Source organism: Tursiops truncatus, chromosome 1, assembly GCF_011762595.2.
Source record: "Tursiops truncatus isolate mTurTru1 chromosome 1, mTurTru1.mat.Y, whole genome shotgun sequence".
Classification (NCBI taxonomy): domain Eukaryota; kingdom Metazoa; phylum Chordata; class Mammalia; order Artiodactyla; family Delphinidae; genus Tursiops; species Tursiops truncatus.
Window position 1 is genome coordinate 22,384,293 of NC_047034.1, and position 12,296 is coordinate 22,396,588.

At 38.9% G+C, this 12,296-nt stretch overlaps 1 protein-coding gene across 10 annotated transcripts in view; it reads right to left on the minus strand.

Moving 5' to 3' along the window:
• Positions 1 to 12,296, minus strand: part of ENAH (ENAH actin regulator) — a 155,126-nt gene that overhangs the window by 30,079 nt on the left and 112,751 nt on the right. For all 10 annotated transcript variants that reach the window (XM_019920347.3, XM_073800846.1, XM_019920346.3 and 7 more), the window contains one exon: positions 10,913 to 10,997. In XM_019920347.3, coding sequence (XP_019775906.1) covers positions 10,913 to 10,997 — 85 coding nt within the window. The remainder of the gene's footprint in view (positions 1 to 10,912; positions 10,998 to 12,296) is intronic.

The following is a 12,296-nucleotide window of genomic DNA, read 5'->3' on the forward strand; positions in this document are numbered from 1 at the left end:
TTCGGTGCTGGGATTATTATTCCCCTTGTATAACTTTCAGACCTGCTGGGTCCCTAGGTTTTGCTTTCGCCTTAGTCAAGCCGGGAGTTCCTTTATCTCTTTCCTACACTGGATTCCTTGTTTCCTGGCTCCTCCCATGGTATCATCATTCTTGGTTTACTCTCTCATTTTAATAGAATACATCTTCCAGTAGCTTCCTAGGAAACTGTGCGGAGGAAATTTTAGATTGGAAGTAACTTCTCAGGAATTTGAAGCTCCCCCCACTTTTAAAATCTTCTAATATTCTAAAATCCCAGTGATATGCCTTGGTGGTAGATCTTTTTATGTTTTCCTACTTACTGGGCTGGACACTTGGTGAATCTTTTCAATCTGGACCAGGGGACCTGGCACACTACAGTCCATGGCCCAAATCTGGCCACACCCATCATTTCCGCATTGTCTATGGCAAAGCTACAAAGGAAGAGCTGAACAAATGTCACAGAGACCTCGTGGCCCACAAAGTCTAAGACCTTTACCGTCTGGCCCTTTTCAGAAAAAGTCGGCACCCCTGACCACAATCAAGTCACTGAGTTCCAGGAAATTTTCTTATTTATTTGCAGATTCCGTTTCCTCACATTTTTGTTTTGTTCCCCTAAAATTCCTCATATTTAGATGTTGGACCTCCTAATCTGATCTTCTTTTATTTTTTTTCTCAGGTACTATCTATCTTTTACAGCTATTTTCAGGGCAGTTTCCTCAACCTTATTTCTCAAACCTCCTAGTATTAAAATTAATGCTTTAAAAAAAATTCTAAGTACATTTTCTTACACTCTGATTCTTTTTAAATAACTACAAACATTTGCTTTATGAATAAAATATATTCTTAGTTCTCTGAAGCTATTGTATCATTTTTTAGGTTTTCTTCTGTTCCCTGTTATTACGTGTTTCCTCCAATTTCAATTTTTTCTGTTTGTTTTGATCTGTCTTCATGTTATAAAAGTTGTCCTTAAAGGTATGATGATCCTTGGCTGTCCATTCATGTTCATAAGTGGTACTAAAGCTGATCAGAAGCCCTTAAATAAATGAGCTTCAATGGGAGGGACCTTGGGTGTCAATATCTTTGTCTTTTCTCTTGGCCGAGCCAAGTTTCCGGAGGAGGACTCTTCAAGTTCCTTACCTGAGTTCTACAGGTCTGGCTGCCAATGACTGGGAGCTGAGCAAAGGAAAGAGACCAAGTTGGCTGACTTTCACTCATCTCTCTTCAGTATGGCCTCTCACCCACACCTTCACAGCTGTGCCTCCTATACCTCAGGCTTTACCAGGAGCCAGCCAACCTGCTGAAAAGGGCCAGAGAGTATCTCTGTCCATATTCTTTTTTCTTCCTTTTTAAAAAAAACAACTCTGCAAAAATGTACAAGCCCTCCTTAGCTCTCAGCTATGCAAAAACAGCCTACAGGGCTGGACTTGGCCAGCGAGCTACAGTTTGCCAACAACTCCTAGCCTACAATGCGATGCTGTCCAAAACGGTAGCTATTAGCTGTATGTTGCAAATTGAGCACTTCAAATGCTCCAAGTTTGAATTGGGATATGCTTTTAATATAAAAACACATACCAGATTTTGGAACACGTACCAGATTTTTCATACCTAGTATGAAAAAAAAGAGTGCAAAAACACCTCTAAAATTTTTATCAATTACCTATTGAAATAATATTTTAGATGTATAGGGTTAAATATACTAATAAAATTAATCTCACTGGTTTCTTTAAAACTTTCAAAAATGTGGTCACTAGAAGACTTTAAAATGACATGTAGTTTGCATTACATTTCCACTGAACAGCACTGGTCTAGCGCATCTCTAGAAGATAATAAATCTCTAGTCTCCTGTTTGGGTGTTGTGGGGAAAATCTGGGTAGCTAAACCCTCCTTATAAAGACGTACCTAACCCTCCTACGTGTAGCATGATGAAACGCCTTGCCACTGAGAGGCACCACAGCAACTCAACCCTTCTCTTCTCTGTCCTGGCTTACTTTAGCTTTTGCTGGTCTACTAAGCTAGTTACCACCTGTATTCGTTTTTGTGGTCGCCATAATAAAGAACCATAAACTAGGTGGCTTAAAACAACGGAAATTTATTCTCTCAGTATGGGAGGTGACAAATCTGAAGTCAAGGTGTTGGCAGTGTTGGTTCCCTCTAAGTTAGGCTCTAAGGAAGAATCTGTTCCATGCCTTGCTCTTCCTTCGCAGGAAGGCTGGTAATTCTTGGAATTCCTTGGCTTGTAGAAGCATCACTATAACCTCTGCCTCCATCTTTACATGCTGTTCTCTCTGTGTCTCTGTGTCTTCACACGGCCATCTTGCTTCGGTAACTTTCTCCTCTTCTTATAAGGACATCAGTCGTGTTGGATAAAGGGGTCCATCTCACTCCAGTATGACCTCATCTTAACTAACAACACTATTTCCAAAAGGTTACATTTTGAGGTAGTGGAGATTAGAATATATCTTTCTTTTCTTTTTTTTTCCTTTGGCTGTGCCATGCGGCATGCGGGACCTTAGTTCTCCGACAAGGGATCAAACCCATGCCCCCTGCATTGGGAGTGTGGAGTCTTAACCAGTGGACCACCAGGGAAGTCCAAGGACTTCTTCAAGTATCTTTCTTGGGAGACACTATTCAATCCGTAACACCACTCATCAATAAAATTTTAGAAACCAGAAAGGAGACGGCCATTTCTTGTCTTTACATTGTACAACTGATGTCCCTAAAGTGCAACTGCTGTTCCTCAAAGTGCAATGGATGGTCCCAAACAAAACCAGATTCTAAATATATCGTTAAACTTTTCTTTAAGCAATTCATTTCCTTTCTGTAACAGTCAGAAGCCAAGAAAAATAACTTGAAGAATAAGAATTTTTAGCTATTCATTAAAATAATCCATTTATAATTTATGGTTCTGAGCAAAAACCCTATCAAGTTTGTTATGCACACCACACATACACATGCACACATATACCCAAGGAGCACACTACTCACATCATTTTCCTCCTAACCCATCCATTATTATTAGCTCACCAAATACGAATCATTTACCAGTCTTCAAAAATCAATTACTGATACCCACTAACAGCTTACCTAAGAGTAGTAACAGAAATGTAACGTTATTATAATATGAACTTGATACTGAAAATATAACTACTAAAATTGCAGGTGAATGTTATGATGCAAACTAATATTCTCTTCTACTACATTTTCCAGTAACGGCGTATAAAGATCCAGTTAAATAGCCAAAGTAACAGGATAAAGTTACTTTTTTCAACTTATGAAATAAAAGTTGTCCCAATGGTATTTTATCATACCTCTGAAAATAAAATCAAGCACAAGAAAATTTATTTTTATGTAAATAACTACCCAAAATAAATTTTGAAAATATAATTTCTGTTGGGAACCAAACGTCTCACTAGAGTGTGCTGTACATCCCTCTGCCACTGTGTTTTTTAATCTACAAAACGAGATCCAGCCATGCACAGCTGCTGGCTGAGATAAAGTGAAGACCAGCACTGTGTATATAAAATTTAGCAGATATTTTTAGGTGTTGTAGTACCTTTTCCCAAGTATCTTTCAACCATAAGTAAAAACAGATTGTTTGGCATGTAGGTCAAAAGAAAATGGCATGTACTTTTCTTATAACTTGAAAATACTGAAGTTTTACAAAGCAAGATGCCTTCTTATTATATGACAAACAGGGAAAGAATATTAAAAAGCAATGTCTTAGCATGGCATAAAGGCCCTTTACGTATTAATTTAATAGCACCATCAGTCCTGGAGCGGAGGAAGAGGGGTAGTACTCACGTCACACAGGTGGTGTGCACTCCCTTGGCTCTTACACATAGACTCTTTCCGCCTAGAATGCTTTTCCATTCTATGATTGGAAACTCCTAGTTCACTTCCCCTTCAAGGCACAGCTCAAAGAGCATCTCCTCAGGAACGGCTCCCACCGTCTCCCAAACAGCACAGACAGAAAAGCCCAGGCAGCATGAAAAGAGTGCGTATTATCTTATTTAATGGTCCCAACAACCTTATGAACTCATACTGTCTGCCTGTTATGCCCCAACACCTACATATAAATGAATTCAGTACCACTGAACTGCTTGGCTTTTTATTCAAAACTTTATTCAGGTCCCTACTCTCAAGTAGCCTACAATGTTCACTGTGGAGACAAGACTCATACGTAAAGCAAACAACAAACAATAAAAAAGCACGTGGTTAAGTTACAGGAGTTCAGAAACGAAAACCATTAATATACCTGGAAAACAGTCTACAGAAAAGGACAAGACAGAAAGGACGAGAAGGGCAGGACAGAGAGGTAAATGCTACAGAGAAGCACAGAGGGAGAACCCGAGTATGGTGTACAGACAGTCTTAAGGGAGGAAAGAGATCGTGGGGTGGGCTCTTAAGTGTCAGACCAAAGAATTAAACTGGATGCGAGGAGAGCTGGCCACCCGTACTGCGAGCCGGGAAGTGACATGAGCTCCTGGACTCCTCTTACTCAAGTTGGTACATTTGAGCAGTCAAACTGTCTTCCCCCGCTCCAAGATTCTACTGGAATTCCAGAAAAATAAAAGTGTGTATAAATAAACCCACTACAAAGTAGACAACTGAGCTGAGTGGTCTTTAGTAGACCAAATGTATCATCAAATTTCTGGAAGACAAAAAGGGTTAGGGAGGAGTTACATGTCTAGAATTCTCTCCCAGTTCCTATGTACTAGTACATCCAACTGCCTAGTAGTCAGCATCTCTACTTGAATATGTCCAATGGGCATTTCGGCTTCACATCTTCAAAATTCATCTGACCTCTCCCCACAAAACCTGCCACTCACAGTCATCTCAGTTAATGGTAATTCCATCCTCCCCACAGCTCCCGTTAAAAACCACAACTCCTCCCCTTCTCTCACACCCCACATACAATCCACCAGGAAATGTAAGGATCTGCCTTCGCACCGCTTCCACTGCCTGGGGAAAGCCATCATTATTTCCTGCCTAGTTTACCACAATAGCCTCTTAACTAGTTTTCTTGCTAGGCTGCTATCACAACCCTGTACCTGCTTTCATTTGTGTTTCTCTATAGCCTGGTCTCAACAAAGCAGGCAAACTAATTCTGTTAAAATGTTAAGCCAGATTGTTCCTATCAAAATCATCCAATGGGCCCTCATTTCTCTCAGAAAAAAGCTAATTTTTTTTTTTTTTTTTTTTTTTTTGCGGTACGCGGGTCTCTCACCGTTGTGGCCTCTCCCGTTGTGGTGCTCCGGATGCGCAGGCTCAGCAGCCATGGCTCACGGGCCCAGCCGCTCTGTGGCATGTGGGATCCTCCCGGACCGGGGCACGAACCCGTGTCCCCTGCATCGGCAGGCGGACTCTCAACCACTGCGCCACCAGGGAAGCCCAAAAGCTAAATTCTTTATAATTGCCTGCCATGTCCTGCATGACATGACTCCTCCACTACTCTCCTTTTCTGCTCCTGTTCTCTCTGCTCCAGCCTCCATGCCTCCTCGTTCCTCCCTGTACACGAGCACAATCCTGCCTTAAGGCTCTGCACAGACTGCTCCCCCTGCTGTAATGCACTCACCCAGACATCCACTCGGCTAACTCCTTCCTTTCATTTCCATAAGATCTACTCTGACCAACCTATTTAAAGTTGTAACCATTTCCCCTTGGCCCTCTGCAACATATACTCCCTTCACTTGGCTCTATTTTCCTCCCATAGCACTTACCATCTTCTGCTACACTGGGTCATATTCACTCTATTCTCTGATTAGGTTGAGGCTTTCTGTCCGCCACCCACCCTGATATACTGTAAGCACTCAGAACAAAGCACTAAGCCTCGAACGTAACTGGACTGAAGAGTGGAGGCATCCAGGGTCCCGAACACAGACTCAGAATGGCTGAAGCAGACGCGAGAAGAATCTGGGAAAGACCTAACTTGAGATCAGCAGGTAGAAAGAATGGGAATGGGCAGTACAACCGTAATCAAGCTGATTAATAAACACACACACTGTCTGAAGAAAATGCTCCAGTCATCCCTCTGTTCCCCAACCTCAGCTCAATGGATGGAATGGCATTTATCACAGAAGACTGTCCTCTAAACCAAGTGAAGAAGCTGCCTCAGATGAGCTAGCGTGTCTGGTGGAACTAGAGGTGGCTCAGCTTCGTGGGGCTGAGGCCTGTTGGCTCCCCCCTCTTGTACCCCAAAGGAGAGCCTGTCAGTCTGTCTGCTTGGCCACTTACACAGACCCCCTTGGCAGCCCTCGGTCAGGGAAGAATGCTGTCCATAGACACCCAAACCTCATAATGGAACAGGAAACCCAAGCCAAGTACTGACGTCATTCAGACTGATTCTTTTTTTTAGAAATAAAGAGACCACTAAAGATTACCAGATATTTGGGTAAAACCAATAAGGCAAACAATACTACTCTATAGGAAGGCGATAATTCAAACAAAGGATGAGAAACAAGAGGGACTTAAGATACAATCATGAATTTAGGACAGGCTGTTTTGAAAAAGGAATAATCGCTCCCCCCGCCTCCGCCCCGCAAAAGGCTCTTGGAGAATAAAATTAAATTATAGGAGATCAACTACTGTGCTGTCCAATTAGGTGGTCATGAGCCACATGTGGCTCTCGAGCACTCATACTGTGGGCAGCCTGAACAGAAACGTGCTGTAAGTGTAAGAAACACATACTGAACTTGGAAGACTCAGTACGACAAACAGAATGTAAAATACCTTAATTTCTATACTGATTTCTTTTTGAAATGATAATATTTCCGTTAAAATGGGTTAAATATTTTATTTAACAACGTATTTTATGTTATTAAAGTTAATTTCACCTGTTTCTTTTTACTTTTGCTAGTATGGCTACTAGAAAAATTTTAATTAATTATGTAGCTTATATTTCTACGAGGTAACGCTGGTCTAGAACGTATGGTTAAAAATATCATCAAGAATACAGAACACAGAAACAGAGGCAGAAAATGAGAAAAGATAAGCATCATAAGGAAATAACCCAGGAGGCCCAGCATTTGATCAGTAGGAGCTCCCCAAAAAGAGAACAAAACAGAGAAGGAAATGGCTAAAGAAATAAAATTTTAAAAAATCTAGGAGTTGTGGGTAAGTCTTCAAATGGAAACAGTCCATTAAGTACTGAGCTTCATAAATCGGGGAGGGACCCCAAAACCAAAAACAAATCACATCTTTGTGAAAACTCAGACTACCATGGTTAGTAAGGAGGTTTAAAAGGATTCTAGGAAGGGGGAAAAAAAAATCACCTACTAACATAAAGACAAAGATTTAATGGCAGTAATAGAAAGACTGAAAATGTATAAACCATGGAAATAAAAAAAACAAAAAAATAAAATTAAAAAAATGACGTGTCTATCAAAACTAGGTGGTAGAATGGAAGAAAGGGGATAGGGAGATGCGCAGAACTACTGCATTCCTCTTACAGAGTGAAGAGTTAAGAGATACTAAGGTTAGAAGAACTAAAAAGAATAACTACTCATGACTGGCAGAGGAAGTGAAGAATTCATTTTTTCATAGTGTAGAGTCAATAAGTACCATCTGTAATGTGACTAATCAAGAAACAGAAATATAAACACATTATATATTACTATAGAAGAACTCATCAAAAGTACTAAAAGTAGAAATGGTTAAAAGTGATTAAGTCTCATGATTAATATGAGGGGAGGGCACAAGTGTGCAGCAGATCACCCTCCCCCCCTTTTAGACCCTCCTACACTGTGCAAAAAAGTTTAAGAAAAAAGAATCTAGCAGTAATAAAGTAGGAATAAGTGAAAGGGATCTAGCTTAAAGACAGAAAAACTAGCAAGTCAGAAAACTATAGCAGTATACAAGCAAATAAATACTGGAGAAAGCTATTAGTAATGAGAATGTCAGGACAGTAAATCCAACAGGCTTTTAGAGAAAGAAATAACAAAATGTACTTGAATAGATATTGTGAATGAAGATAATTATAGACTTTCTCAGCTGAAATTTTGGGAGAAATATTAGAGAGAAGAAGGAATGTACATTAAAAATGAAATCATAAGGGTTTAAACTGAGGCATCAGTAGGATACCCAAATGGATGAGCTCTAAAATAGGAATTCTCATTGAGGATCCACTGTTGGAATTAAGGGGGTCTGTAATCCTCTGGACCATGTAAGGGCACACATGTGTGCACATGTGCAAAATCACATGCACATATCTGAAGGGTTAGGTTGGGTGGGGTGGGGGGACTGGATGGAAGAGGACAGTAGTTCACTACTTCTACCAAATTCTCAAAAGGACCCATGACACTACTCCATTTATCTGCAAATATGGGTCTGGCTCTCCATTGGATAATCAGGAGCTGTAGATTTTGAAGCCATCAGCACAGAAGTTAAAAGAAAACTATAAGATCCAACCAAATCATCAACTTTTCAAAGGTTATACTGTGTGCAGAAATAAAAAAGAGATAGCTAAGTGTAAAGCCTTATATAAGAAAAGGAAGAGGTACAGAAAAGGAGAAGAGTTAGCAAAAAAGATACTCTAAAGCATCAAAAGGAAGAGAGAGAAGTGGAATACGTAGACCAAGAGAAGACATTTAAACTACAATAAGTCAATGATGGTAGCAGCACATCCAGTAGATTTGTGAACACAAAGCAGATTTCATGAGATTAAAATGGAAATGGGGTGGGACTTCCCTGGTGGCACAGTGGTTAAGAATCCCCCTGCCAATGCAGGGGACAAGGGTTCGAGCCCTGGCCTGGGAAGATCCCACATGCTGTGAAGCAACTAAGCCCGTGTGCCACAACTACTGAGCCTGCGCTCTAGAGACCGCGAGCCACAACTGCTGAGCCTGCATGCCACAACTACTGAAGCCCACGTGCCTAGAGCCCGTGCTCCGCAACAAGAGAAGTCACCACAATGAGAAGCCCGCGCACCGCAAGGAAGAGGAGGCCCCATTCGACACTACTAGAGAAAGCCCGCGTGCAGCAACGAAGACTAAGGCAGCCAAAAAACCCCACAAAACAACAACAAAAAAAGTACATAAAAAAAGGAAATGGGGTGAAAAGTAAAGAAAAGGAATGGAGATGAAATTAATAATGAGAGAGAAGGAAATTGGTTGGTGTCAAGTGGAAGAAGAAAGAAGAGTCTGTGCGTGACTATGGACAGAAAATAATTTAAAATTCATACCAATTTTTCAGAAATTCGGATTCCACTCTTCAAAATGACTGAGTTAAAGTCTTCAACTAAACAAATAAGTAATATAAACACCTTCAATTTTCAAACCCTTAAGTATCTACTTACATACAAAGAGAAAAACCTCAAGTCCAGATGAACGCTTTGAAATGAGAAAGAACGTACATGAGGGCATGGCGTTCTCATGACAATTACTAAAAGTTCACTCAATACTCGTTTTCAACTACAACTGCATGCTGCAAGTTCTTGACAACCCTCTGTGAAGCAGATGACCCACCTGTGACCCTTGACGAGGCAGCAGTACCAGCAGAAGACTTCTGTTTGTATTCTGTGCTGCCCTGGACTCCAGCAACTGTGTCTGGGATTACTTGCTTGCCTACTCTGTATTACCAGAGATGATCTATTATGTTCAGGATTTTCTCCTGGTTCTTCCTCGTTTTCTACAAATGTGTTACTCTCAATAAAAATATGATCATTTTTTATGAATTACTTTTCCGTTTGGTGTGTGAGAGACAGCATACAATTTCTAACTCTTGGAATTATTCTAGTATGTTTAAAATTTTCAATATGGAACTGAAATAAATGAATATATTCCTTAAACTTCCCTTATTTCTATAGAAACTTAATTTTATTTATATCTGTTACAGCATCACTCTAAAGAGCAGAAAAAGTTTCACCAAATTTGGAGGCTAGTTCCAGAGTGATCTAACTAAACATATAGACTGTGGCAAAAGCGAAATTCACTTTAAGAGATCCTGGAGGGCGCTCCTCAAGAGCTAAGTAGTTACACAGCAAAGCAACAACACAGAACCACAGCAAGAAATTCCTTTGACTGTCTGTCAGGGAAACATGACACATATATTAAGACAACATAAAGAATATGGAGAACATTTCAAACATGAGGCCAAATCAAAAGTGACAAGAAAAATTGCTGGCTTGCCATGGAGCAAATGCCTCTCAACTGGAAAATTCCATCTGTAAGATGGTTATCAATTCCCCAGAACAAAACAGGGGTTTTGTATCAAAAAGCAGTACCAACATCTCTAAAAAGTTTCGATTTGTTGAAAATGGGGCACCTGGTTTGACTAGCTCAATTTTAGTTACTGAATGTGACTGGATTTTACAAAGCTATTTTGTTATAAAGTAGTCTCTAATTTAGAGACTCTGGGTTAATTCAGAAAAAACTACCCCTAAATGAGGCCGTATTATAATTTCAAATGTATTTCTAAACTGCACTGAGATAATGAAGACGTTATTGATTTCATTCAATCACAGTTTAATCATAAACAGAATGATTCTGTATTCCATTACTATTCCTGTTCAATATTCAATGCCTTGTACAAAGAGCCAACACTATTTCAACTTTCCAGTCATGTGACAGGCATAATGATCAGATTAATTTATAACTGCTATAAAAATAAGACTGCTTGAAGTGTAAACACATTTTATATGCTGTTAAGAGTATTTAAAATATTTTAAATTCATGAGTATGATTTTTACCAAAAAAGCATATATGAAATTTTATAACATCTTTTGTCCAGCCTATTAAGAATCTGCTTGATTATTAACAGCGATTCTAAAACTTAATATAACAATAAAAGTTCAGACTTCCAAATGGCTGATGAGACATAATCTACCTTCAATATCAGATGTTCACAGATTGGTCTTCTGTAGTAGAAAGAAAAGGTGCAAATAACTCGTGAATTTACCTTCTTTGAATTTCCAATTCTTCTTGTGATGGGCCATTCTGAACTTGGGCAGGTAGTTGTGAATTTTGTCTAGGCAATGTCGGCCCTAAAAAGGGAGGGAAACATTATAGATGAACATTATCTTTATACTGCACTGGATAGAGGAGATAAAATCATGAGAATAACATAAAACCATAACATATTTACAAATGCATCTTCTTTTTGTTTAGCAAAATAAAATATAAGCTTCATATAACACACAGCAAATGAAAGACTGCAACATAATACTGTCATTATCTCCAGAAGGCTTACTTGAAACAAATGGAAAACATCAACAATAAAAGAAAAATAAACATTTATATATGAAGAGCTTGAGTAAAACAAGTGTTCAATGAGCATCTGAATAGGCACCTAAGCTTGACGCTTCTAAGACAATGAGACATTCTCTTTGGGGTACTTATTCATGAAGTGGAGAGGGAGAACTTAAATGAAAAATCAGAATTCAAAAACTCACCTAAATAGAACACTGGAAATGAAAAACAGGAGAGAGAGAGCATGAGAACCTTTTTACTAGACTGATGTATGCTAATGCATTTATCAAATTTGCCCACTTTAAGTTGCCATTCTTATTTAATGGCCTGGCATTTCCAGCACTGGTGAAAACAAACATTTGCTAAACTTCCATATATAATTAATCTACTTCTCTGAATTTTTGATGTAACACAGGTAATTATAATAACTTTTCATTTGGGGTAAAAACAAAACAAAACAAAAAAAAACCTGCGTTCAAAGCAACATGGTTCTGTCATGAGAAACTAATGACCATTCATTCCCACATCATATAAAATGCAGACCCATTTTTAGCATCTCATAAAGAAGGCCACTAAATAATGGGACATTTTAATGTCGCTGGATATAAAAATTATGTGTCATAAAATGAGATAAATAAAATACTAGACCTAATATACAATGCCTATGGTTACAATAGAACAATCTTGAAATCTAATCCAGTAAACAAGAGAATAAAGAAACAGTAGTTATCTTCCACTCTTGGAGAGAAATATATGAGTAATGATATGCTGCACATATTTGTGAATTCTCGTGTGCCAGCAAAGGCCCCTAACAGATAGTTTGAAAGTGTTTTGTAGACCACTAGTATAAAAAACAGTTAATAAATAAATGCTTCTATGTGCTAAAGCAAACTCTTGTAATCTATATGAGTTAAAAGCACAAAGTATCTATTTTATACTAGTGGAGAAGATTTCACAAAGAGAAGGATAAGGTTCACTAGAATATAATACAGTACTTTTATATCCCAAGTGCAGAAAAACAAATAATTTGATCTGAACTTACCTACTAATTTTTCTCCTCATCTCTTTACACGTTTTTACATTAATCATTTAAT